The sequence below is a fragment of the Oncorhynchus tshawytscha genome, unplaced genomic scaffold, assembly GCF_018296145.1.
Source record: "Oncorhynchus tshawytscha isolate Ot180627B unplaced genomic scaffold, Otsh_v2.0 Un_contig_12116_pilon_pilon, whole genome shotgun sequence".
Taxonomy (NCBI): domain Eukaryota; kingdom Metazoa; phylum Chordata; class Actinopteri; order Salmoniformes; family Salmonidae; genus Oncorhynchus; species Oncorhynchus tshawytscha.
Window position 1 is genome coordinate 60,001 of NW_024609383.1, and position 25,000 is coordinate 85,000.

Genomic DNA, 25,000 nt, shown 5'->3' on the forward strand with positions numbered 1-25,000 from the left:
GAAGACACAGAGGACAGGCAGTTGTAGAAGACACAGAGGACAGACAGAGTTGTAGAAGACACAGAGGACAGGCAGTTGTAGAAGACACAGAGGACAGACAGAGTTGTAGAAGACACAGAGGACAGACAGAGTTGTAGAAGACACAGAGGACAGGCAGAGTTGTAGAAGACACAGAGGACAGGCAGTTGTAGAAGACACAGAGGACAGACAGAGTTGTAGAAGACACAGAGGACAGGCAGTTGTAGAAGACACAGAGGACATGGAGAGCTCCTACTCCTACTGCTGAAACTGGTCCGATCGACATTAACCTTTCCTCTGGTTGGAGGACGACAGGGCAGGCGGCCATTTTGTGTTGAAAGTTCAGGGCTAAATAAAGGTGCTTTGTAAATCACTGAGACACATGGGTAATCCCCTAGAACAGAGGCACACAGGCCCCCCGGCCCCTGGGCACATGTCTCAGGCAGCCCACCTGTTGTCCGCCGGCGAGCGAGTGATCAGGCCAGCGAAGGCCCTGTCTATGACATCCATTATTTAGGGCCCCGCCGAGCGACTCTCATTTTCCAGCGGAATTTGAGAAGCCGTGTAGAACACTGTGAACAGCTGCTGCCTGACCAGTCGTCTACCACTCTGCAAACAACTTATCTGAGATCAGTTTACACTCCGTGTTTACTGGCTGTATGTATGCCTTTTAAATATGCTGTATGTTTTACATGGTAAAGGTTATAACTTCTGTATCCTACTTGGATATCTTGGTTAGTATTAATCTATGTTCCACACTACAATCTACTTACATTTGGTATTTGCTGTCAGTTTTACACTCAGTGAGAACTAGAATCAGACCTTTGGTATTAAAACAAATGAGATATTGGGTCACCAATGAGCGACAACAGAGTGGATCAGGATGTCCGTTTGAATAAACGAGTTCCTTTTGGAAGTGTGGGTGTTCTCAGTCATCTCAGTTCCCTGTATTGTTCCAGTAGAGGGGCTCCATTACAAATCCATCCACACCATAAACACACTGTCTCGTGTGTCCCACAGTACTGACACCATTCTCCGGTTCCATCCTTCCTCTCACCATTTCTCTCACTCACTCTTTCTCTTCCCTGTATGGACACATTTCTACAGTGGTTTGTGGCTTCAGAGTTCTAGCTAGGCGTTGCAAAGCTACCAGTCATTTACAAAAGTTACTGGAATCTTCAGTAATTTTGGGAAGTTAACAGAAAATCTGTGGCAATCTATCGTAACTTTGGTAATTTATACTTGAATTGTTTTATTATATGTTATTGATGTTATATCTGTGTCCATATCGTCCATGAAGTTCTAGTAGATAGACCATATGGTTGAAGTAAAAATAGCCTAATTAATTTAAAAAAAAAGGCATCTAATCAACAATGGCATTATTTTCAATGACCTCTGCAACTCTTTTATCACAGCTGCCACCAGTTTGATGGCAAAACAGTGATGACAAATACATGTTGCCATAGTAAAATAACTCAAATAGTTTCATGCTGAAACTCTCAATATAACTTGATGGTTTTTGTATTTAGGATCATATTTGACAGCTTTATCATTCTATTTTGTGTTTTAAAATAATCTTATTGAATTATTTCATATATTTGACTTGTGATAAGGCCGGAGAGAGGACCAGAGACTATTAGACACCTGAGATAACCTGAAATACCCAAAAGGGCCACTAGATGTCTTGTGACAGATTACATAAAATCCTTGAAAGATACCAATATAAATGTTGTAAAGTTTACAGTAATATATACCCTGCCTTTGCAACCTTAGTCCTAGCCATCAAATATCTGTGCCTGAGTTGGTTCCTGGTCTACGTCATGAGCAGGAGGGAAAGAGATAGAAGAAGATGATGTGAGCTACAGGAGGAAGCAATGGGTTAATTTGAGAAAGAAAACAGAAACCACAACATCATGAGTAGAGAAAACCAAAGGTAGGAAAGGATCTCCAACATGCAAGCCAAGAGTTGTTTTGTTGCGTGGGGGGTTTGGAAGGTCCCAGACAAGTCACGTAGCAACCCTGGTGATCAACCCCACCAACAACAAACCATATGATAACGTTGTTAACTAAGAAACTGGGGAGGGGGGGGGAACCAGGCTACAGCACAGTCAATCGTTAAAAATCAAGTTAAAAAAACAGATCAGAATCAACACCCCGTGACAAAGTTAAATCTGAAATATCCAAACTCTTAAGAGTCTGCAGGAACATCCCTCATCCACCACTCCTGACCCCCCCCGTAAGGGAAGCACGCAGTTCAGCTGAAAACCACTTCATACTGAAACAAAGGCACGCACACCAATCTATGGACTATGGAAAACCGCAACAGAAAAATAAAAACAACTTCCATGCATCTAATCACCATTTCAGCTTGTTTGTGTGTGTCAGAGTATTACTGGTAAGACCTTAGTGATCTGCCCAATGCAGACTCAGCTATTCATCCTCAAACCATCATGTCCCTCCGTCAGATACCGTTTCTTAACCGTAAGCCAGCCTGTCAGATCAGAGAGAGATAGACATTGACAACTGGTGACATCACGTTTAGAATCAGAATTAGATTCACGCTTTAGAATCTAAGAATGGCACACAGAGATGCACACCACACAAGACACAGTCCCGCCTCTACACTCAAAAGAGAATGAATGGGCGGGGCTTACAGTCACACCACTCTAGAGAAAGAAAACATTACATTTTACAATCCAAGCTATTTTTTAAAAGATGAAAATCACTAGATACTGCGGGTAAGAATAGAAACGGGCACATAGATCATTCAAAATGATCAGCTGTGAACAAAACAGGTGGTGTAACAGTATGATATTCTACAACTAGTTTAGGGTTGAAAAATTCTGGTAACTTTCCCAATGTCCCAATCTTCTAACTGGGATTTCTGGAGCATCTTGGGAAAGTTACGGTAGTTCTACAACCTTACACTAGTTGAACATTTTCTACCCTGTAAAAGATGTTAATAAAAATAAAATACATGTTATTGTCACATACACTGGACAGGTGCAGTGAAATACGTTGTTTTTATATGACACACGTCCAACAAGACAAGGAGTATCACTATGTCATAACATACCCATAAGGCCTCTGGATGAATGCTGGATGGATTTGAGGAACACCAAATGAGAAACCTGGAATAGGAACAAGTTGTTTTTAACTCTACCGTTATGTGTTCAATCTAAAGCTTGAACTATATACACATATTATAAATGCATTATAATCCCATTATATCAAATGTGATCAGTGCTTCCAATGTAACTGCTCAGGTACTTATAGATCAGGTAGATGGGAGGAAAAACAAACACATTTTAAACATTTGGTGTCTGTAAAAATGGAGACACACTAATCATAACCTATCTTCATTCACATTAGAGTTAGCTTCACTGTCTGTTCTGCTAGTCCCCCCCACTACAGTACACGTTTGTCTAAATCCCATGTTACACATCTACCATACTACACACCGTGTGTTAACATACTGTAAGCAGGTGGTTAGTTTGCTCGTTTTAGCAGCTCGTCATTGTTTGTACGCCACCTTGGTCGTCCGAGCTGTGAAATAAACGTGTGGCGCAGCCCTCCGCCAGCGCGTCCATCCCCTCACCTGGCTGCATGACCCTGGGCTTGGCCCCCAGGTAGGCCAGGTTCACATTGGCTTTCCGGCCGTCGATGATGGGGTTTGGGTCCTTGCAGGCTCGGTCCGCAGACGCCCGGTCTGCCATCGTCACCTGAGGGACGGAAAGGGAAGAATACAGAATAAATACATGTTTCCGTTGTCTGAATTGATCAGATGTTCACTCAGTGGGGAGGCTGGCTAAAGCTGGTCATTGAACTACAATTCATTTAGAAGTATTGATCACGTCTCAATAAGAAAAGAGGGTATTACAATCAGAACAAGGAAAAGTGTAGAGAAAAAATGTTCCTTCATTAGTTGAAGGTAAAGACATGGTTTATGAAGCACAAGTCAGCAATTCTAGGATGATTCCATCACATCACCGTGGGCCTCGTGAGCCCAAGACACCACGCCTGAGCTTCAGCTGAATACTTAGCAGAACAGAACGGTGAGCCCAAGACACCACGCCTGAGCTTCAGCTGAATACTTAGCAGAACAGAACGGTGAGCCCAAGACACCACGCCTGAGCCTCAGCTGAATACTTAGCAGAACAGAACGGTGAGCCCATTCCGGAACTGCAATTCATTGACCGTTCATGAATGGGCTACAAAATGGTGTGAATCAATAAGTAACATCAGACGCATTATGGATAGGCTAATGGCAGCATTTTTCATTCCAGACATATTGGTGCTGGATACATTTTAAGATTCTACCCATAATGTCTGCATTTAACAATATGACATAAACTAATTACGCAATCGATCGATCAATCAATCACAATAACATTCACATGTACATGTACAATACTTACGAATCCATAACCCCTGGATTTGCCCGTCTGTCTGTCCGTTATAACAACAGCCTCGTCGATATCACCGAACACTTCGAAGTATTTCCTGAGACTGGAGTCCGTGGTGTGATATGGAAGACCTCCTACAAATATCTTTGTGTAGGTTGTGTCCTTCTGAGACGAGTGCATCATCATTTTTGCGGTAAACGGTAGGCAACAATGTTTTATAGAGAATGTTTTTGCAATCTCACAGAGATCAGTCAGCACTGCGAAAGCACAGGTTATTTAGAACGATTAATTTAAGATAGGTTTCGTTGGAACTGAACAGACACTTGTTTGACGCGGATTTCCAATCGTTCCCAACTTCAGTTCAGTTTGACACTGCTTAATTTAGGAGAGGGATACCACTGCTGTCTAAGTCTGCTTCGCCCAGCTGTCACGTCAAGGGGGCCGTGAACACGCTCTCTCCTGGGCCCTCCCACTGTGGCATACGGGGTCACAGGCACCGACCAAACATGAACAGACCTCGATCATAGGATCGCGATACATTAGCTCATTTCAATACAGAACCCAAAATAACAACACGTCTGTCTGACATTGCTTTTGACTATTCCCACGTGTAAAACATTACTGTACTGTATTTGAAAAAAACTTTCATTTATTGATACCCCACTTGACATTTACTGTAAATCTATGAAATAATCTCCTCCAATCTAAAAACACTATGTAATGAATCTGAGCTCATGGTCCTCTAATAGTTGAGTGTCAGATATCTGCATGTTGTTGATGTTGATTCACACACCGTAGCTCTGCATGATGGTGAAGTAACAGATACCACTTGGCTTGACCCTGACACACAAAGCACACCTGTTGCGTCACACCACGTTATGGGGTCAACATGGACAGCTGACTGACCCACAACAAGGCACTAGTCTCTCATGGCTCCAAATCAACCCTTCTCCCTACACCCTAGCCCATACTCCCTAGTCTCTCACGGCTCCAAATCAATCTACTCCCCAGTCTCTCACCGGCTCCAAATCAACCCTACTCCCTACTTCCTAGCCACTAGTCTCTCACCAGCTCCAAGTCAACTCTACTCCCTACTCCCTAGCCACTAGTCTCTCACCAGCTCCAAGTCAACTCTACTCCCTACTCCCTAGCCACTAGTCTCTCACCAGCTCCAAGTCAACTCTACTCCCTACTCCCTAGCCACTAGTCTCTCACCAGCTCCAAGTCAACTCTACTCCCTACTCCCTAGCCACTAGTCTCTCACCAGCTCCAAGTCAACCCTACACCCTAGCCACTAGTTTCTCACCAGCTCCAAATCAACCCCACGCCCTAGCCCCTACTCCCTATCCCCTACTCCCTGGGCACTAGTCTTTAAAACACACAGGTATAAATCTGAAATGACTGGTATAGGTTAAAGCAATATGCCAAAATTCCACCAGCATGTTGGTGAAGCTATTACCATATTGCTTAAACCTATCAGGCATTTTCAAATCCACATTAGTTACTATCAGAGTATGTGAGCGGAGAGGCGCTGGAGTGGGGGCGAGGAGCGTACCCAATTTAACTGTAGTGCTGAGCGAATTTCGTCTTTCTCTCCCGCTCCAATAGCGCTCACTTCACCAGCTCAGGGCACGCCCCGCACAGCAGGCATTTGTGGTCTTCTTGTGTGCTGCTATATCCCCTTTCTTTAGCTACTGTCATTGAGTTCGCTAAAGAAACTGATAAAACACACAGGTGCAAAACCAAGGTTCCGTACAGAGGGACTGTGGAGATATAATGTCCCGAAAGCCTGATGGTGTACTTGCTACGTGCACATGCTAAAAGAAAGGAATGAGATGGGTAGCTAATTAAGTGTGTCATTGTAGCAAAGTATCTATAAACAAAACATCTGAGCTCTTAAACGTTTCCTTCATTTTTGTTCGACTATCTATACAATAGGCCATCATTGATTTTGGACCAATAGGCCTGGCATATTCCAAATTTCAAGGAGCTTTCCGTTTTGATTGGGTTATTTTGCCTATAAACCTTTAGGCCTATACCTATAAATACATTTTAAAAACTCTGCATCCCTGCCCAGCCTGGCAAGAGTGGCCAAATGGTGTTGAGCATCCCCAGTGTCTCTGAAAGCGCGGAGAGGATGTTTTCCGCTGCTGGTCTGCTCTTCAGGCTCCACTCGGTCCAAACTGGTGTTTCTAAAAATTGATTCAAAGGCTGTGGCTAATGGCTTTTAAGGCATTTTTCGTTTAATTTGTATTTAATTCTAAGTAAGTCACAGCCTATATGCGCAATTTATAGACTGTAATAATTTAATACAACCAAATGTTTAAATGCTGAGCTCTTAATGTTCCCTGACTCTCTACCAGCCTGAGTGTCGCACTCGCAAATGCTTCACAATGTCTTTCTTTGTAGTCCATAGGCTTGAAATAATAGAAATAATATAGCCTAAATAATTAATTGTTGTTCCTTCTTAGGCTCCCTGTCAGGCTCCTGACCTATTCACAGTGTTTATACTGTTGCTGTTTACTATAACATTTTGAAGTGATTAGCGCTTCTTACATTCACCCTTTCATGTTTATTCAAATCATATGGTTTCAATACTTCAAAACCAAATGGTAGGTCCAGGTAGTCACAAATAGATGGGTGTTGGTTAAAAGGTGATTTTAATGACTGGAGCGAATTTGGAGCGGCAGTTTTGACTTTCCCCTGTGAATGCCGAGCGGTTGGAGACGATGTGGAGCGCTGGAGCGGCATCACTCCAAGAGCGATTTCCGACCGCTCAACCCAGCTCAAATACTCTGGTTACTATGGACTAGTGCAAGGGTAGGGAACCCTGTTCCTGTAGTGCAGCAGGTCATGTAGGATTTTGTTCCAACTAGGCGCCACACATCACACCTGACCAACTGAGCTAATTGATCAGTTCAATGATTGCCTAAATTCAACAAACCTGGTCTTTCAGGTCAGTTAAATAAAAGAAACATTAAGCTCCTGCTGCACCCCAGGACCAGGGTTGTCTTCCCCTGGACCAGAAGGTGGGGGTCAATTTGGAATTGGAGCAACAGAGAAGCAGCTGAAGAATTGGTCTGAAACTCTCTCTTTGGAGTGACCAGACAGCCAGCCAGGCGGCCAGCCAGCCAGACACTATTGTGACAAGGTGCTGGATCTGAGGCTGTGGCTAAGGCAGGCAGGATCCCCTTACAAAACCAAGCCACAGACGGAGTCCCTGTAAATCTAGCAGTCAAAAGCAGCTATCCAGACAGCATTGTCCCCAGCACAGCCATTTGGGATACATCCCAAATGGCACCCTATTCTTGTGGCCAAGTTGTGCACTATATAGGGAATAGGTTGCCACTTGGGGCAAAGTCCTCTTCATGTAGAGCTGAGCTCACAAAAAAACACCTGTGTGGACAACTCAGTCTGTCATCCATAGGTCTATGTACTGCTGTCACACAGGATAGTGTCTTTCACAGGATAGTGTCTGTCACAGGAGTGTCTTTCACAGGATAGTGTCTTTCACAGGATAGTGTCTGTCACAGGAGTGTCTGTCACAGGATAGTGTCTGTCACAGGAGTGTCTGTCACAGGATAGTGTCTGTCACAGGAGTGTCTGTCACAGGATAGTGTCTTTCACAGGATAGTGTCTTTCACAGGATAGTGTCTGTCACAGGATAGTGTCTGTCACAGGAGTGTCTGTCACAGGAGTGTCTGTCACAGGATAGTGTCTTTCACAGGATAGTGTCTGTCACAGGATAGTGTCTGTCACAGGATAGTGTCTGTCACAGGAGTGTCTTTCACAGGATAGTGTCTTTCACAGGATAGTGTCTTTCACAGGATAGTGTCTGTCACAGGAGTGTCTGTCACAGGATAGTGTCTGTCACAGGAGTGTCTGTCACAGGATAGTGTCTGTCACAGGATAGTGTCTGTCACAGGATAATGTCTTTCACAGGATAGTGTCTTTCACAGGAGTGTCTTTCACAGGAGTGTCTTTCACAGGATAGTGTCTGTCAGGATAGTGTCTACCACAGGATAAGGATAGTGTCTGTCACAGGATAAGGATAGTGTCTGTCACAGGATAAGGATAGTGTCTTTCACAGGATAAGGATAGTGTCTGTTACATGATAAGGATAGTGTCTGCCACAGGATAAGGATAGTGTCTGTCACAGGATAGTGTCTGTCACAGGATAAGGATAGTATCTGTCACAGGATAGTGTCTGTCACAGGATAAGGATAGTATCTGTCACAGGATAGTGTCTGTCACAGGACTGTGTCTGTCACAGGATAAGGATAGTGTCTGTCACATGATAAGGATAATGTCTGTCACAGGATAGTGTCTGTCATAGGATAATGTCTGCCACAGGATAATGTCTGCCACATGATAGTGTCTGTCACAGGATAATGTCTGCCACATGATAGTGTCTGTCACAGGATAATGTCTGCCACAGGATAATGTCTGCCACAGGATAGTGTCTGTCACAGGATAGTGTCTGTCACATGATAAGGATAGTGTCTGTCACAGGATAGTGTCTGCCACAGGATGATGTCTGCCACAGGATAGTGTCTGTCACAGGATAGTGTCTGTCACATGATAATGTCTGTCACAGGATAATGTCTGTCACAGGATAATGTCTGCCACAGGATAATGTCTGCCACAGGATAGTGTCTGTCACAGGATAGTGTCTGTCACATGATAAGGATAGTGTCTGTCACAGGATAGTGTCTACCACAGGATAATATCTGCCACAGGATAGTGTCTGTCACAGGATAGTGTCTGTCCGGAAGAGGCGACTCGTCATTCAGGGCTGTTTTGATCCCCACCTGTTTAGCTAAAAAAATTGTAAAAAATTGTTGTTGCCTATTTTGCATGTTATTTTGGCATTAATTACACGTAACATGAAACCGCATACAAACATTGTCTCTTTTTTGCTTTCTTGAGTAAAGCAGCTCCAAAATGCAGGTGTTTCAACCTAGTTCAGTGCTTTCTGTGGTGGTGGAAAATACCGAGCGGAGGGGTTGGTAATGTTCTCTAGTTGCGATGTGATTGGCTCAGTGTTCTGTCACTCCTGGGAACACTTGGTCACGTCAAAGTCTATAGGGGAAAGCTTGAAAATTCAAGCCTCTTGGGTGCTGCCATAGAGTTACATTAGAAGTGCCCATCCAAGAAGACTCAATTGGCCACAGATAAAATTACGCCAAATCACATTATATCTACCATAGCTTTGATTAGACTGATCATGTCAACATCATACAAGATGTTAGACAATGAGTCATCATCATGAATCAAGTTGACAATCTACTGGCAAATCATTTTCAATCCTTGTCATATGAAGAGAAATTATAGATTTATTTTTTAATTTTTAATTTTACCTTTATTTAACCAGGCAAGTCAGTTAAGAACAAATTCTTATTTTCAATGACAGCCTAGGAACAGTGGGTTAACTGCCTGTTCAGGGGCAGAACGACAGATTTGTACCTTGTCAGCTCGGGGGTTTGAACTTGCAACCTTCCAGAACCTAGTCCAACGTTCTAACCACAAGGCTACCCTGCCGCCCCAGATAAAACGTATCAGTGCTCATCGGCCATTGGACATAAACATTACACAACAAGTTGGAAATTGCAAATTCAACAACGAGTGGTTTAAAAGGAATCAGTGGCTAACTGCAAGTGCTGCAAAGCAATAACTAGCCTGCTATTCAGTGGAGAGGGTGCATGGTCCAAGTCTGGATTTAAGGGTCTCTTTTCCAAGCTTAAAATGTTAAACAATCACATGCAACCACATGGGCCAGAAAATAATGAATACATTGGCCAAGCCTTCAATTCAGCATGACTTCTGCCGTATTGAAAACAACTGGGAACTCAGAACTGGGAAATCTCAGACTTCAGTGAGTTCAACACAACTGGGAACTCAGAACTGGGAAATCTCAGCCTTCAGTGAGATCAACACTACTGGGAACTCATAACTGGGAAATCTCAGACTTCAGTGAGTTCAACACAACTGGGAACTCAGAACTGGGAAATCTCAGACTTCAGTGAGTTCAACACAACTGGGAACTCAGAACTGGGAAATCTCAGACTTCAGTGAGTTCAACACAACTGGGAACTCAGAACTGGGAAATCTCAGACTTCAGTGAGTTCAACACAACTGGGAACTCAGAACTGGGAAATCTCAGACTTCAGTGAGTTCAACACAACTGGGAACTCAGAACTGGGAAATCTCAGACTTCAGTGAGTTCAACACAACTGGGAACTCAGAACTGGGAAATATCAGACTTCAGTGAGTTCAACACAACTGGGAACTCAGAACTGGGAAATCTCAGACTTCAGTGAGTTCAACACAACTGGGAACTCAGAACTGGGAAATCTCAGACTTCAGTGAGTTCAACACAACTGGGAACTCAGAACTGGGAAATCTCAGACTTCAGTGAGTTCAACACAACTGGGAACTCAGAACTGGGAAATCTCAGACTTCAGTGAGTTCAACACAACTGGGAACTCAGAACTGGGAAATATCAGACTTCAGTGAGTTCAACACAACTGGGAAAATACGTTTTGAGAGGTTATCCAACTCGGAATACCAAGCCGGGAACTCGGGCCTCTTTCTAGAGTTACGACCTGAAGATCACTGACTTCATGACTCTACCTTTTTTGTTTGAGTCCCCAGTTGTCTTGACAGCCCCATAAATCCAGAGAATAGCAGACTTTGATGAAGAAGTTTGATGAGAAATTTTACCCACAAGAAGGACCACCTTCTGTTCAAGTGACCACAGTACAACAAGGTGAGTCCAAAAATGTCTTGTATACTGCTGCATAAATGATGTAACATGCCAGGGTGTCACGACTTCCGCCGAAGTCGGCTCCTCTCCTTGTTCGTTCGGCAGTCGACGTCACCGGCCTTCTAGCCATCGCCGCTCCATTTTTCATTGTTCCATTTGTTTTGTCTTGTTCCCCGCACACCTGGTTTACATCCCCTAATCAACTGCATATCTTCCTCTGTTTCCCCCCATGTCTTTGTGTGGGATTGTTTTGTTACGTGTTTTGTGTTGACGCGCCAGGCTGGTTTTCCCCCAGGTACTATGTTTCAAACCGGAGTATGTTTATTAATTGTTAAACATTTTTGCTTATTTGTGACTTTGTCGCGCTTTGCACTTTTGCCTTTGGATGGAGGTTTGTTGGATACTGTTGCGTCCGTCTGTTGTTTGCTTCTGCCGAATAAAGTGTTCACCTGATCACAACTCTCTGCTCTCCTGCACCTGACTTCTACACCAGTAGATCACAACTCTCTGCTCTCCTGCACCTGACTTCTACACCAGTAGATCACAACTCTGCTCTCCTGCACCTGACTTCTCCACCAGTAGAGCCAACTCTCTGCTCTCCTGCACCTGACTTCTACACCAGTAGATCACAACTCTCTGCTCTCCTGCACCTGACTTCAACACCAGTAGATCACAACTCTGCTCTCCTGCACCTGACTTCTCCACCAGTAGAGCCAACTCTCTGCTCTCCTGCACCTGACTTCAACACCAGTAGAGCCAACTCTCTGCTCTCCTGCACCTGACTTCAACACCAGTAGAGCCAACTCTCTGCTCTCCTGCACCTGACTTCTACACCAGTAGATCACAACTCTCTGCTCTCCTGCACCTGACTTCTACACCAGTAGATCACAACTCTGCTCTCCTGCACCTGACTTCTCCACCAGTAGAGCCAACTCTCTGCTCTCCTGCACCTGACTTCAACACCAGTAGAGCCAACTCTCTGCTCTCCTGCACCTGACTTCTACACCAGTAGATCACAACTCTCTGCTCTCCTGCACCTGACTTCTACACCAGTAGATCACAACTCTGCTCTCCTGCACCTGACTTCTCCACCAGTAGAGCCAACTCTCTGCTCTCCTGCACCTGACTTCAACACCAGTAGAGCACAACTCTCTGCTCTCCTGCACCTGACTTCAACACCAGTAGAGCCAACTCTCTGCTCTCCTGCACCTGACCTCTACACCAGTAGATCACAACTTTCTGCTCTCCTGCACCTGACTTCAAGCACAAGCATTTCGCTACACTCGCATTAACATCTGCTAACCATGTGTATGTGACAAATAAAAATTGATTTGTTCCGAATTCTGTCGCTGTACATTTCAAAAGTGATAAACAGTTATATTGACTACGTCTGTCCTAGCTCTCTCACTAATGTCTTAATCAAAATTACAGATTTTACTTCCGGCGCCGACAGAGATGGCCGCCTCGCTTCGCGTTCCTAGGAAACTATGCAGTTTTTTGTTTTTTTACGTGTTATTTCTTACACTAGTACCCCAGGTCATCTTAGGTTTCATTACATACAGCCGAGAAGAACTACTGAATATAAGATCAGCGTCAACTCACCATCAGTACGACCAAGAATATGTTTTTCGCGATGCGGATCCTGTGTTCTGCCTTACAACCAGTGTAACGGAGTGGATTACATGCAGCGACCCGAAAAAACGACTCAGAAAAAGAGGGAAACGAAGCGGTCTTCTGGTCAGACTCCGGAGACGGGCACATCGTGCACCACTCCCTAGCATTCTTCTCGCCAATGTCCAGTCTCTTGACAACAAGGTTGATGAAATCCGAGCAAGGGTAGCATTCCAGAGGGACATCAGAGACTGTAAAGTTCTCTGCTTCACGGAAACATGGCTAACTGGAGAGACGCAATCCGAAGCGGTGCAGCCAGCGGGTTTCTCCACGCATCGCGCGGACAGAAACGAACATCTTTCTGGTAAGAAGAGGGGCGGGGGCGTATGCCTTATGACTAACGTGACATGGTGTGATGACAGAAACATACAGGAACTCAAATCCTTCTGTTCACCTGATTTAGAATTCCTCACAATCAAATGTAGACCGCATTATCTACCAAGAGAATTCTCTTCGATTATAATCACAGCCGTATATATCCCCCCCAAGCAGACACATCGATGGCTCTGAACGAACTTTATTTAACTCTCTGCAAACTGGAAACGATTTATCCGGAGGCTGCATTCATTGTAGCTGGGGATTTTAACAAGGCTAATCTGAAAACAAGACTCCCTAAATTTTATCAGCATATCGATTGCGCAACCAGGGGTGGAAAGACCCTGGATCATTGTTACTCTAACTTCCGCGACGCATATAAGGCCCTGCCCCGCCCCCCTTTCGGAAAAGCTGACCACGACTCCATTTTGTTGATCCCTGCCTCAACAACATTGACGAATACGCTGATTCGGTGTGCGAGTTCATTAGAACGTGCGTTGAAGATGTCGTTCCCATAGCAACGATTAAAACATTCCCTAACCAGAAACCTTGGATTGATGGCAGCAATCGTGTGAAACTGAAGGCACGAACCACTGCTTTTAATCAGGGCAAGGTGTCTGGTAACATGGCTGAATACAAACAGTGCAGCTATTCCCTCCGCAAGGCTATCAAACAAGCTAAGCGCCAGTACAGAGACAAAGTAGAATCTCAATTCAACGGCTCAGACACAAGAGGCATGTGGCAGGGTCTACAGTCAATCACGGACTACAGGAAGAAACCCAGCCCAGTCACGGACCAGGATGTCTTGCTCCCAGGCAGACTAAATAACTTTTTTGCCCGCTTTGAGGACAATACAGTGCCACTGACACGGCCTGCAACGAAAACATGCGGTCTCTCCTTCACTGCAGCCGAAGTGAGCAAGACATTTAAACGTGTTAACCCTCGCAAGGCTGCAGGCCCAGACGGCATCCCCAGCCGCGCCCTCAGAGCATGCGCAGACCAGCTGGCCGGTGTGTTTACGGACATATTCAATCAATCCCTATACCAGTCTGCTGTTCCCACATGCTTCAAGAGGGCCACCATTGTTCCTGTTCCCAAGAAAGCTAAGGTAACTGAGCTAAACGACTACCGCCCCGTAGCATTCACATCCGTCATCATGAAGTGCTTTGAGAGACTAGTCAAGGACCATATCACCTCCACCCTACCTGACACCCTAGACCCACTCCAATTTGCTTACCGCCCAAATAGGTCCACAGACGATGCAATCTCAACCACACTGCACACTGCCCTAACCCATCTGGACAAGAGGAATACCTATGTGAGAATGCTGTTCATCGACTACAGCTCGGCATTCAACACCATAGTACCCTCCAAGCTCGTCATCAAGCTCGAGACCCTGGGTCTCGACCCCGCCCTGTGCAACTGGGTTCTGGACTTCCTGACGGGCCGCCCCCAGGTGGTGAGGGTAGGCAACAACATCTCCTCCCCGCTGATCCTCAACACTGGGGCCCCACAAGGGTGCGTTCTGAGCCCTCTCCTGTACTCCCTGTTCACCCACGACACGACTGCGTGGCCATGCACGCCTCCAACTCAATCATCAAGTTTGCGGACGACACAACAGTGGTAGGCTTGATTACCAACAACGACGAGACGGCCTACAGGGAGGAGGTGAGGGCCCTCGGAGTGTGGTGTCAGGAAAATAACCTCACACTCAACGTCAACAAAACTAAGGAGATGATTGTGGACTTCAGGAAACAGCAGAGGGAACACCCCCCCATCCACATCGATGGAACAGTAGTGGAGAGGGTAGCAAGTTTTAAGTTCCTCGGCATACACATCACAAACTGAATTGGTCCACTCACACAGACAGCATCGTGAGGAAGGCGCAGCAGCGCCTCTTCAACCTCAGGAGGCTGAAGAAATTCGGCTTGTCACCAAAAGCACTCACAAACTTCTACAGATGCACAATCGAGAGCATCCTGGCGGGCTGTATCACCGCCTGGTATGGCAACTGCACCGCCCTCAACCGTAAGGCTCTCCAGAGGGTAGTGAGGTCTGCACAACGCATCACCGGGGGCAAACTACCTGCCCTCCAGGACACCTACACCACCCGATGCTACAGGAAGGCCATAAAGATCATCAAGGACATCAACCACCCGAGCCACTGCCTGTTCACCCCGCTGTCATCCAGAAGGCGAGGTCAGTACAGGTGCATCAAAGCTGGGACCGAGAGACTGAAAAACAGCTTCTATCTCAAGGCCATCAGACTGTTAAACAGCCACCACTAACATTGAGTGGCTACTGCCAACACACTGTCAATGACACTGACTCTACTCCAGCCACTTTAATAATGGGAATTGATGTAAATATATCACTAGCCACTTTAAACAATGCTACCTTATATAATGTTACTTACCCTACATTATTCATCTCATATGCATACGTAGATACTGTACTCTATATCATCGACTGCATCCTTATGTAATACATGTATCACTAGCCACTTTAACTATGCCACTTGGTTTACATACTCATCTCATATGTATATACTGTACTCGATATCATCTACTGTATCTTGCCTATGCTGCTCTGTACCATCACTCATTCATATATCCTTATGTACATATACTTTATCCCCTTACACTGTGTATAAGACAGTAGTTTTTTTTTGGAATTGTTAGTTAGATTACTTGTTCGTTATTACTGCATTGTCGGAACTAGAAGCACAAGCATTTCGCTACACTCGCATTAACATCTGCTAACCATGTGTATGTGACAAATAAAATTAGATTTGATTTGAAAAAAGATTGCCTCTTATCTGCTCATCGTCCCCTTATGCCATTGTTCCTACATCTCAGTTGCCAGTAGAAACCACATTTGTTTAAACAAGTCAGCCATATCAGCTATGTTTTTTTAAAGGGCAGTAAATGAGGCTGAATGAACTGTTTCGCTGCCAGATGAAGCTCCCCTGATAACCAGGTGTAGCAGAAGCAATATGTTGGGACTGCTGTTGGGACAGCTTTATGGAGGCCCTAACAGTTTGTCACCGTTAAAGTGCAATTCATGTATTGTTGTGTTGTGTATTGGCTTTGCTGGCATGCATCCCACTGTTGTTTTGGGATTTTGCCCCACCAAGATTTACATGCTAAAATCGACACTGCTGTCCGGCAACCTCTAACTCAGTCTCTTCTCTGGGTCACTGTGGAGAGCACTACCTCTAACTCAGTCTCTTCTCTGGGTCACTGTGGAGAGCACTACCTCTAACTCAGTCTCTTCTCTGGGTCACTGTGGAGAGCACTACCTCTAACTCAGTCTCTTCTCTGGGTCACTGTGGAGAGCACTACCTCTAACTCAGTCTCTTCTCTGGGTCACTGTGGAGAGAACTACCTCTAACTCAGTCTCTTCTCTGGGTCATTGTGGAGAGCACTACCTCTAACTCAGTCTCTTCTCTGGGTCATTGTGGAGAGCACTACCTCTAACTCAGTCTCTTCTCTGGGTCACTGTGGAGAGCACTACCTCTAACTCAGTCTCTTCTCTGGGTCACTGTGGAGAGCACTACCTCTAACTCAGTCTCTTCTCTGGGTCACTGTGGAGAGCACTACCTCTAACTCAGTCTCTTCTCTGGGTCATTGTGGAGAGCACTACCTCTAACTCAGTCTCTTCTCTGTGTCATTGTGGAGAGCACTACCTCTAACTCAGTCTCTTCTCTGGGTCACTGTGGAGAGCACTACCTCTAACTCAGTCTCTTCTCTGGGTCACTGTGGAGAGCACTACCTCTAACTCAGTCTCTTCTCTGGGTCAGTGTGGAGAGCACTACCTCTAACTCAGTCTCTTCTCTGGGTCATTGTGGAGAGCACTACCTCTAACTCAGTCTCTTCTCTGGGTCACTGTGGAGAGCACTACCTCTAACTCAGTCTCTTCTCTGGGTCACTGTGGAGAGAACTACCTCTAACTCAGTCTCTTCTCTGGGTCACTGTGGAGAGCACTACCTCTAACTCAGTCTCTTCTCTGGGTCACTGTGGAGAGCACTACCTCTAACTCAGTCTCTTCTCTGGGTCACTGTGGAGAGCACTACCTCTAACTCAGTCTCTTCTCTGGGTCACTGTGGAGAGCACTACCTCTAACTCAGTCTCTTCTCTGGGTCATTGTGGAGAGCACTACCTCTAACTCAGTCTCTTCTCTGGGTCACTGTGGAGAGCACTACCTCTAACTCAGTCTCTTCTCTGGGTCATTGTGGAGAGCACTACCTCTAACTCAGTCTCTTCTCTGGGTCACTGTGGAGAGCACTACCTCTAACTCAGTCTCTTCTCTGGGTCACTGTGGAGAGCACTACCTCTAACTCAGTCTCTTCTCTGGGTCACTGTGGAGAGCACTACCTCTAACTCAGTCTCTTCTCTGGGTCACTGTGGAGAGCACTACCTCTAACTCAGTCTCTTCTCTGGGTCATTGTGGAGAGCACTACCTCTAACTCAGTCTCTTCTCTGGGTCATTGTGGAGAGCACTACCTCTAACTCAGACTGTTAACTAGCACCACCTAGTGAAACCACTCTTAAAACACAACCTTTGAAAATAATATTGCACCAATGACACAGCATTTCAACTATGAAACATACAGTAATATACTGAACACAAATATAAACACAACATGCAACAACTTCAACCATTTTACTGAGTTACAGTTCATATAAGGAAATCAGTCAATTTCAATAAATTCATTAGGCCCATATGGATTTCATATGACTGGGCAGGGGTGCAGCATGGGGGGCCTGGAAGGGCATAGGCCCACTGACTTGGGAGCCAGGCCCAGCCAATCAGAATGAGTTTTCCCCCACAAAAGGGCATTATTACAGACAGAAATACTCCTCTGGTATTCAGACAACTGCACAGGTGAAGAAGCAGGATGTGGAGGTCCTGGGTTGGCGTGGTTACACGTGGTCTGAGGTGAAGAAGCAGGATGTGGAGGTCCTGGGCTGGCGTGGTTACATGTGGTCTGAGGTGAAGAAGCAGGATGTGGAGGTCCTGGGCTGGCGTGGTTACACGTGGTCTGAGGTGAAGAAGCAGGATGTGGAGGTCCTGGGCTGGCGTGGTTACACGTGGTCTGAGGTGAAGAAGCAGGATGTGGAGGTCCTGGGCTGGCGTGGTTACACGTGGTCTGAGATGAAGAAACCGGATGTGGAGGTCCAGGGCTGGCGTGGTTATACGTGGTCTGCGGTTGTGAGGCCAGTTGGACGTAATACTCTAAAATGACATTGGAGACGGCTTATGGTAGAGAAATTAACATTAAATTGTCTGGCAACAGCTCTGGTGGACATTCCTGCAGTCAGCATGGCAAATGCACCCTCCCTTTAAACTTGAGACATCTGTAGCATTGTGTTGTTTGACAAACTGCACAAGGTGCACCTGTGTACTGATCATGCTGTTTAATCAGCTTCTTGATATGCCACACCTGTCAGGTGGATGGATTACCTTGGCAAAGTAGAAATGATCACTAACAGGGATGTAAACTAATTTGTGCCCAAAATTGGAGAGAAATAAGCTTTTTGTGCGTATGGAAAATGTCTGTGATCTTTTATTTCAGCTCATGAAACATGGGACCAACACTTTACACGTTGCGTTTATATTTTTGTTTCCGTATAATTATTCCTACTCGACACCTTGAATTACACTCAAACACTTCAATGAGGCTATAATCAGGAACAAATAGTTGCACGAGTCTCAATAAATACCTGCATTGACTCAATTGATTGAATGCAAATAAGAGGCGACACACAACAAGTGTTTAGATCGTAAACGTTCTGTATTCTAGAACATCTTTGTACCAATTAAAACAGTTTGTTGAGATACATTATAAATACAATTCTGTACATTATAATATTGCAAATAATACTTTGTTCAAATACATTTATATGTACAACTCCTCATTAGGGAGAGCAGCTTTGATCTTGTCTTTAAAGTAAGGTCTTGGGTTTCTTTTCTTATTTACTTGAAATTACAGCATTTTAAAATTATATTTCTCTCTACCACAGTTAACCACAACTAGCTCTGGTCCAGGGCGTCAGCGAGGAATGCACTAACCCCCTGGACCAGAGCTAGCCACATCCACAGCTCCAATAAAATACAACATGTCAGAGACATGGTTCATCATTCAGGATATAAAACTATTTGACATCATCTCTCCCCTCCTCTCCCCTCCCATTTCCTCATAGTGTCCATCCCCTGTTCATACACCTCTCCCTGTAAAATAAACTAAATTCATTTGTTGACATGAGTATCTCTAAAAAAATACTTAAATGTTACTCATTAGTCAAATTAACATAGAAAATGCTGTCAGAGCAAATCACTGTAGGTAGGGTTCATCGTTAGTCATTCAACCTAACAGTAACAGTTCAGGGGATTGGTGGAGGGCATTCAACCTAACAGTAACAGTCCAGGGGATTGGTGGAGGGCATTCAACCTAACAGTAACAGTCCAGGGGATTGGTGGAGGGCATTCAACCTAACAGTAACAGGCCAGGGGATTGGTGGAGGGCATTCAACCTAACAGTAACAGGCCAGGGGATTGGTGGAGGGCATTCAACCTAACAGTAACAGGCCAGGGGATTGGTGGAGGGCATTCAACCTAACAGTAACAGGCCAGGGGATTGGTGGAGGGCATTCAACCTAACAGTAACAGGCCAGGGGATTGGTGGAGGGCATTCAACCTAACAGTAACAGGCCAGGGGATTGGTGGAGGGCATTCAACCTAACAGTAACAGGCCAGGGGATTGGTGGAGGGCAGTAACAGGGGATTGGTGGAGGGCATTCAACCCAGTAACACAGTAACAGGCCAGGGGATTGGTGGAGGGCATTCAACCTAACAGTAACAGTCCAGGGGATTGGTGGAGGGCATTCAACCTAACAGTAACAGGCCAGGGGATTGGTGGAGGGCATTCAACCTAACAGTAACAGGCCAGGGGATTGGTGGAGGGCATTGTAAATGCCTGTGAGCTTCAGGTCATAATGCATCAGGCCAGCCAGCCTTCAGTCAGGCCCAGTCTAGCCTCAGTTTCCACCCCCTTGAGAGGCACAATGCATTATAGTACACACTGAGTATACAAAACATTAAGAACACCTTACTAATATTGAGTTGCACCTCCTTTTGCCCTCAGAACAGCCTAAATTCTCAGGGCATGAACTCTACAAGGAGTTGAAAGCGTTCCACAGGGATGCTGGCCCATGTTGACTCTACAAGGAGTTGAAAGCGTTCCACGGTGATGCTGGTCCATGTTGACTCTACAAGGAGTTGAAAGCGTTCCACAGGGATGCTGGCCCATGTTGACTCTACAAGGTGTTAAAGCGTTCCACAGGGATGCTGGCCCATGTTGACTCTACAAGGAGTTGAAAGCGTTCCACAGGGATGCTGGTCCATGTTGACTCTACAAGGAGTTGAAAGCGTTCCACAGGGATGCTGGCCCATGTTGACTCTACAAGGAGTTGAAAGCGTTCCACAGGGATGCTGGCCCATGTTGACTCCAATGCTTCCCACAGTTGTGTCAAGTTGGCTGGATGTCCTTTGGGTGGTGGAAAATACTTGATTCACACAGGAAACTGTTGCGTGTGGAAAACCCAGCAGCGTTGCAGTTCTTGACACAAACCGGTACCCCTGGCTCCTACTACCATACCCCATTCAAAGGCACTTAAATCTTTTGTCACCCTCTGAATGGCACTCATACACAATCCATGTCTCAAGGCCTAAAAATCCTTCTTTAACCCGTCTCCTCCCCTTCATCTACAAGTGGATTTAACAAGAGACATCAAGAAGGGACTGCTGTCACCTGGATTCACCTGGTCAGTCTATCTCATGGAAAGAGCATGTGTTCTTAATGTTTTGTATACTCAGTGAAGTAATCCTCACAACCGGGATCATATCCATTCGTGTACATACACCAAAGCAAAACGTTCTGCAACGGAGAATGTTTCGCAAAACAAAAACAGCAAGTTTCTTATTGGACAAGTTCATGTACTCCTTCCCCTTTTCAGTCTGTTTTCTTCCATTTTGTGCCTAGTGAATACGACCCAGAGGAAGCCTAGTCGCTTAATTCAGATAGTTGACACAGCATAGATCCAACATGGACACCTCAGTTTCCATCCCCTTGAGAGGCACAATGTAGGACAGTGGAGAAACTGAGAAACACGCACAGATAGGATACGTTTCCTTTGTCCTGAATGGAAGACAGAAGTCTTGTGTGAGGAACTCTGTGAGGGTTGATCCACTCCAGTGCAAGAAGCATGATTCAGTCAGTCAGCAATGGCAACAGTCCCAATAGTTTCAGTGGGGGGGGACAATCTGTCATTCCACAGTGTTACAGTACACCACCAACAACAACAACAGGCTAATGAAGCCTACATGGGCACCATAGCAACCACAGTCATACGTACTGTACATCTTCAAATTCATGATTCATGAATTCATGTTCAATTCATTATTTGTTTGCAGACGGCCCAAAAGTTCAGGAGGACTCGTGGCCTAGGCACTATGTTTACTTTTGACACACATATCATATGTACACATACACACACACACACACACACACACACACACACACGCACACCAGTTAAAACAGTAGATATGAAACCTTAGTTCTTTGGTAACCCCTGACGACATATCACAGTGACTTGGATAACCAATCCGGATATCAGTGAGTTATCAACACTAGTACATTCTGGATCCACACACCCCAGATGACAACTCTCTGTCACCTCTACAGGAAGATCTGGTGTTTGAACAGGAATATGAGCTGCAGAAAACCTGGATGTGTGCGTTTGACTTTCAGTGAACAACGATATTGAACGATGATATGCCTTCATAAAACGCATGGGACAGATATGTTAAAGGGAAAGCAGTTCATACCGACAGACAGAACACATGATCGGAAGTCTAGTGGAACAGAGGGAGGGTGAGAATGAGAGAAGAAGAGCTGGTTTTGGGGCTCAGCTGTTGAGCGCTGACAGCTGCCCCTGGTCTGGTGTGAACTGTTCTGGATCAGGGCCTGGTCTAGTAGGAACTGTTCTAGATCTGGCCCAGGTCTAGTAGAAACTGTTCTGGATCTGGCCCTGGTCTAGTAGGAACTGTTCTGGATCTGGCCCTGGTCTAGTAGGAACTGTTCTGGATCTGGCCCTGGTCTAGTAGGAACTGTTCTGGATCTGGGCCTGGTGTAGTAGGAACTGTTCTGGATCTGGGCCTGGTGTAGTAGGAACTGTTCTGGATCTGGGCCTGGTCTAGTAGGAACTGTTCTGGATCTGGCCCTGGTCTAGTAGGAACTGTTCTGGATCAGGGCCTGGTCTAGTAGGAACTGTTCTGGATCTGGCCCTGGTCTAGTAGGAACTGTTCTGGATCTGGCCCTGGTCTAGTAGGAACTGTTCTGGATCTGGGCCTGGTCTAGTAGAAACTGTTCTAGATCTGGCCCTGGTCTAGTAGAAACTGTTCTAGATCTGGCCCTGGTCTAGTAGGAACTGTTCTAGATCTGGCCCTGGTCTAGTAGGAACTGTTCTAGATCTGGCCCTGGTCTAGTAGAAACTGTTCTAGATCTGGCCCTGGTCTAGTAGAAACTGTTTTAGATCTGGCCCTGGTCTAGTAGGAACTGTTCTGGATCTGGCCCTGGTCTAGTAGGAACTGTTCTAGATCTGGCCCTGGTCTAGTAGGAACTGTTCTAGATCTGGCCCTGGTCTTGTAGAAACTGTTCTGGATCTGGGCCTGGTCTAGTAGAAACTGCTCTGGATCTGGGTACCCCCTTTAGATGATAGTCCTGGGTGGAAAGTTCCTTTCCCCAAATTCCCAGGTTTTCCAGAAATGCTGGTTTGAGGATTCTGGAGTTCCTTCTTATTCCCTCCTGATTCTGGGAATATTCCAACCGGGATTCCTGGAAAGACTAGGAATTTGGGGAGTTTAGTGAATTTTATCGGACCAGAGGCTGGGTGTCTGTGGTGTCCATGGAGGGGGGTCCTCTAGTGAGACAGGAGGGCTTGACGAACACCCCGTGGCCTGGAGGACAGCGGAAGTAAACCCTCCCCTGGACTGTCCCGTTGTGCTTGCCTGGATAGTGGAGACAGAGGGGATATTCAGTAGAGTACAGTAGATAAGGAACTGGGAGGCATCCCAGTACATCATTATTACACAGAACATCATTTGATACCTAAACAGCCACTCACCCACAGCCAGGTCCAGCTGCACCCCGACCCAGATCCCCTTGGCGAACTCTACCCCGCCGACGTAGTGCACCGTGCCGCTCCTCTTCCCCACCCATACCTGCTCCCCGGGAGCCATCCAGTCAGGCAGCTGGGCCACCGGAGAACCAGAGCCCTCGTCCCCGCTGCAGGAGTCCCCAGAGGCCTCAGTGCTGCTGGGGTTGGGGCTAGGGCAGCTTGGGCTGGGACAGGGGCTCCCTGGAGGTAGGTCTCCCTGGATTGGCTCCTGGATCTGGGGTTCTCCTCCTGCTAGCTGGCCTGGCGGGCTGGAGGGTGGTGGGCAGGGCACGGCTACGCTGCCGATACACTGTTTGCCGTTGTGGAGGTGTGAGTGGGGCTGAGGGAGCCGGGCGTTACCGGGGTGAGATGTATGTTGTTGTTGTTGTGTGTTGATGACGACCAGGTCTTTGTCAGAGGTCTGGTGCCTGCTGCCAGAGCCCCCTTTCTCCTCCTCCGCTGGGACAGGGAATATGTGTGGTGCATCCCCAGACTGGAAGTGTCCCAGCTCACCCAGATCCTCCATGCCGTCGTCGGCCCCCTTGAAGTCTGTAAACTCTTGGCTGACGCTGAGGACACACCTGCCGGGCCGCGGGGATGGTGGCTGCTCTGAGCAGTTAGGAATACTGACAGGGGAGGAGGGAGAGGTGGTGGGGAGGGGCTGGGAGGCGACCCCGGGGGGACATGCAGGGGTCTGGGTGTCACCCCACGGCGAGACACTTCTGGTCTGGGCACAGCCTCGGGCCGTGCTGGTGCAGTGGAAGGAGGGGGACTCGTGGGGGTGGAGGTTGTGGGTTTCCCGGTCAGGGTCATTTCTGTCTTGAGCCACTGCGGAGGCGCTGAGCTGGTCGGAGCTGTCGCTGGCCCCGAATGGCACGTCAGAGAGCGTGGCGTCTGAGGCACTGTGGGAGAAGTAACCGCTGGTGCAGCTGCTGGCGGTGGGGCTCCGGGGAGCCCCCTCTCTTTCCCCCCCTCCACCACCTCCCCGACCCCCTCTCAGCTCTCCCCTGCCCCCCGCCCCACCCACCCCCCCCTCCTGGCTCTCCAGGGCAGCGTTGTACACCTCAAAGTTGGCAAAGTCCTCTGGGATGTAGGACTGGAAGCTGTGGAAGTCCTGAGGGCCCAGACCCAAACTCAGGGCCATGTCTGTCTCCTCCTCAGAGTCCTGGAATAGACACCACACAGAGATAGACACCACACAGAGACAGACACCACACAGAGACAGACATCACACAGAGACAGACATCACACAGAGACAGACACCACACAGAGACAGACATCACACAGAGACAGACATCACACAGAGACAGACATCACACAGAGACAGACATCACACAGAGACAGACACCACACAGAGACAGACATCACACAGAGAGACAGACAGACATCACACATAGACAGACATCACACATAGACAGACATCACACAGAGACAGACATCACACAGAGACAGACACCACACAGAGACAGACATCACACAGAGACAGACAGGGACACAGAGACAGACAGACACCACACAGAGACAGACACCACACAGAGACAGACAGGGACACAGAGACAGACAGACACAACACAGAGACAGACATCACACAGAGACAGACAGAC

The 25,000-nt window shown here is 46.6% G+C and overlaps 2 protein-coding genes and 1 long non-coding RNA gene across 4 annotated transcripts in view; all 3 read right to left on the reverse strand.

Annotated features, from left to right (window-relative positions):
• The window catches only part of LOC112238269 (RNA-binding protein 24-like), an 11,270-nt gene extending 5,533 nt beyond the window's left edge, over positions 1 to 5,737 (reverse strand). Inside the window, exons 1-3 of one of the 2 annotated variants that reach the window (XM_024406835.2) lie at positions 4,437 to 5,737; positions 3,551 to 3,740; positions 3,095 to 3,149 (exon numbers count right to left, since the gene is read on the reverse strand). In XM_024406835.2, the coding sequence (XP_024262603.2) occupies positions 3,095 to 3,149; positions 3,551 to 3,740; positions 4,437 to 4,610 (419 nt within the window). In that variant the 5' untranslated portion in view covers positions 4,611 to 5,737. The remainder of the gene's footprint in view (positions 1 to 3,094; positions 3,150 to 3,550; positions 3,741 to 4,436) is intronic. The other variant, XM_042315076.1, reaches the window with a different exon arrangement.
• A 13,217-nt stretch (positions 5,738 to 18,954) lies between these two features.
• LOC121844693 lies at positions 18,955 to 20,382 on the reverse strand. The gene is made up of 2 exons (XR_006082119.1): positions 20,070 to 20,382; positions 18,955 to 19,917 (listed from the first exon to the last, which is right to left on the reverse strand). It is a non-coding gene; the product is annotated as an uncharacterized LOC121844693 (long non-coding RNA).
• A 1,387-nt stretch (positions 20,383 to 21,769) lies between these two features.
• LOC112242566 (kinesin-like protein KIF13A) overlaps positions 21,770 to 25,000 on the reverse strand; it is a gene marked incomplete at its 5' end in the record, with an annotated part of 72,451 nt that continues 69,220 nt past the window's right edge. Inside the window, 2 exon segments of the mRNA XM_042315077.1 lie at positions 21,770 to 23,247; positions 23,364 to 24,561. Of these exon segments, the coding sequence (XP_042171011.1) occupies positions 23,111 to 23,247; positions 23,364 to 24,561 (1,335 nt within the window).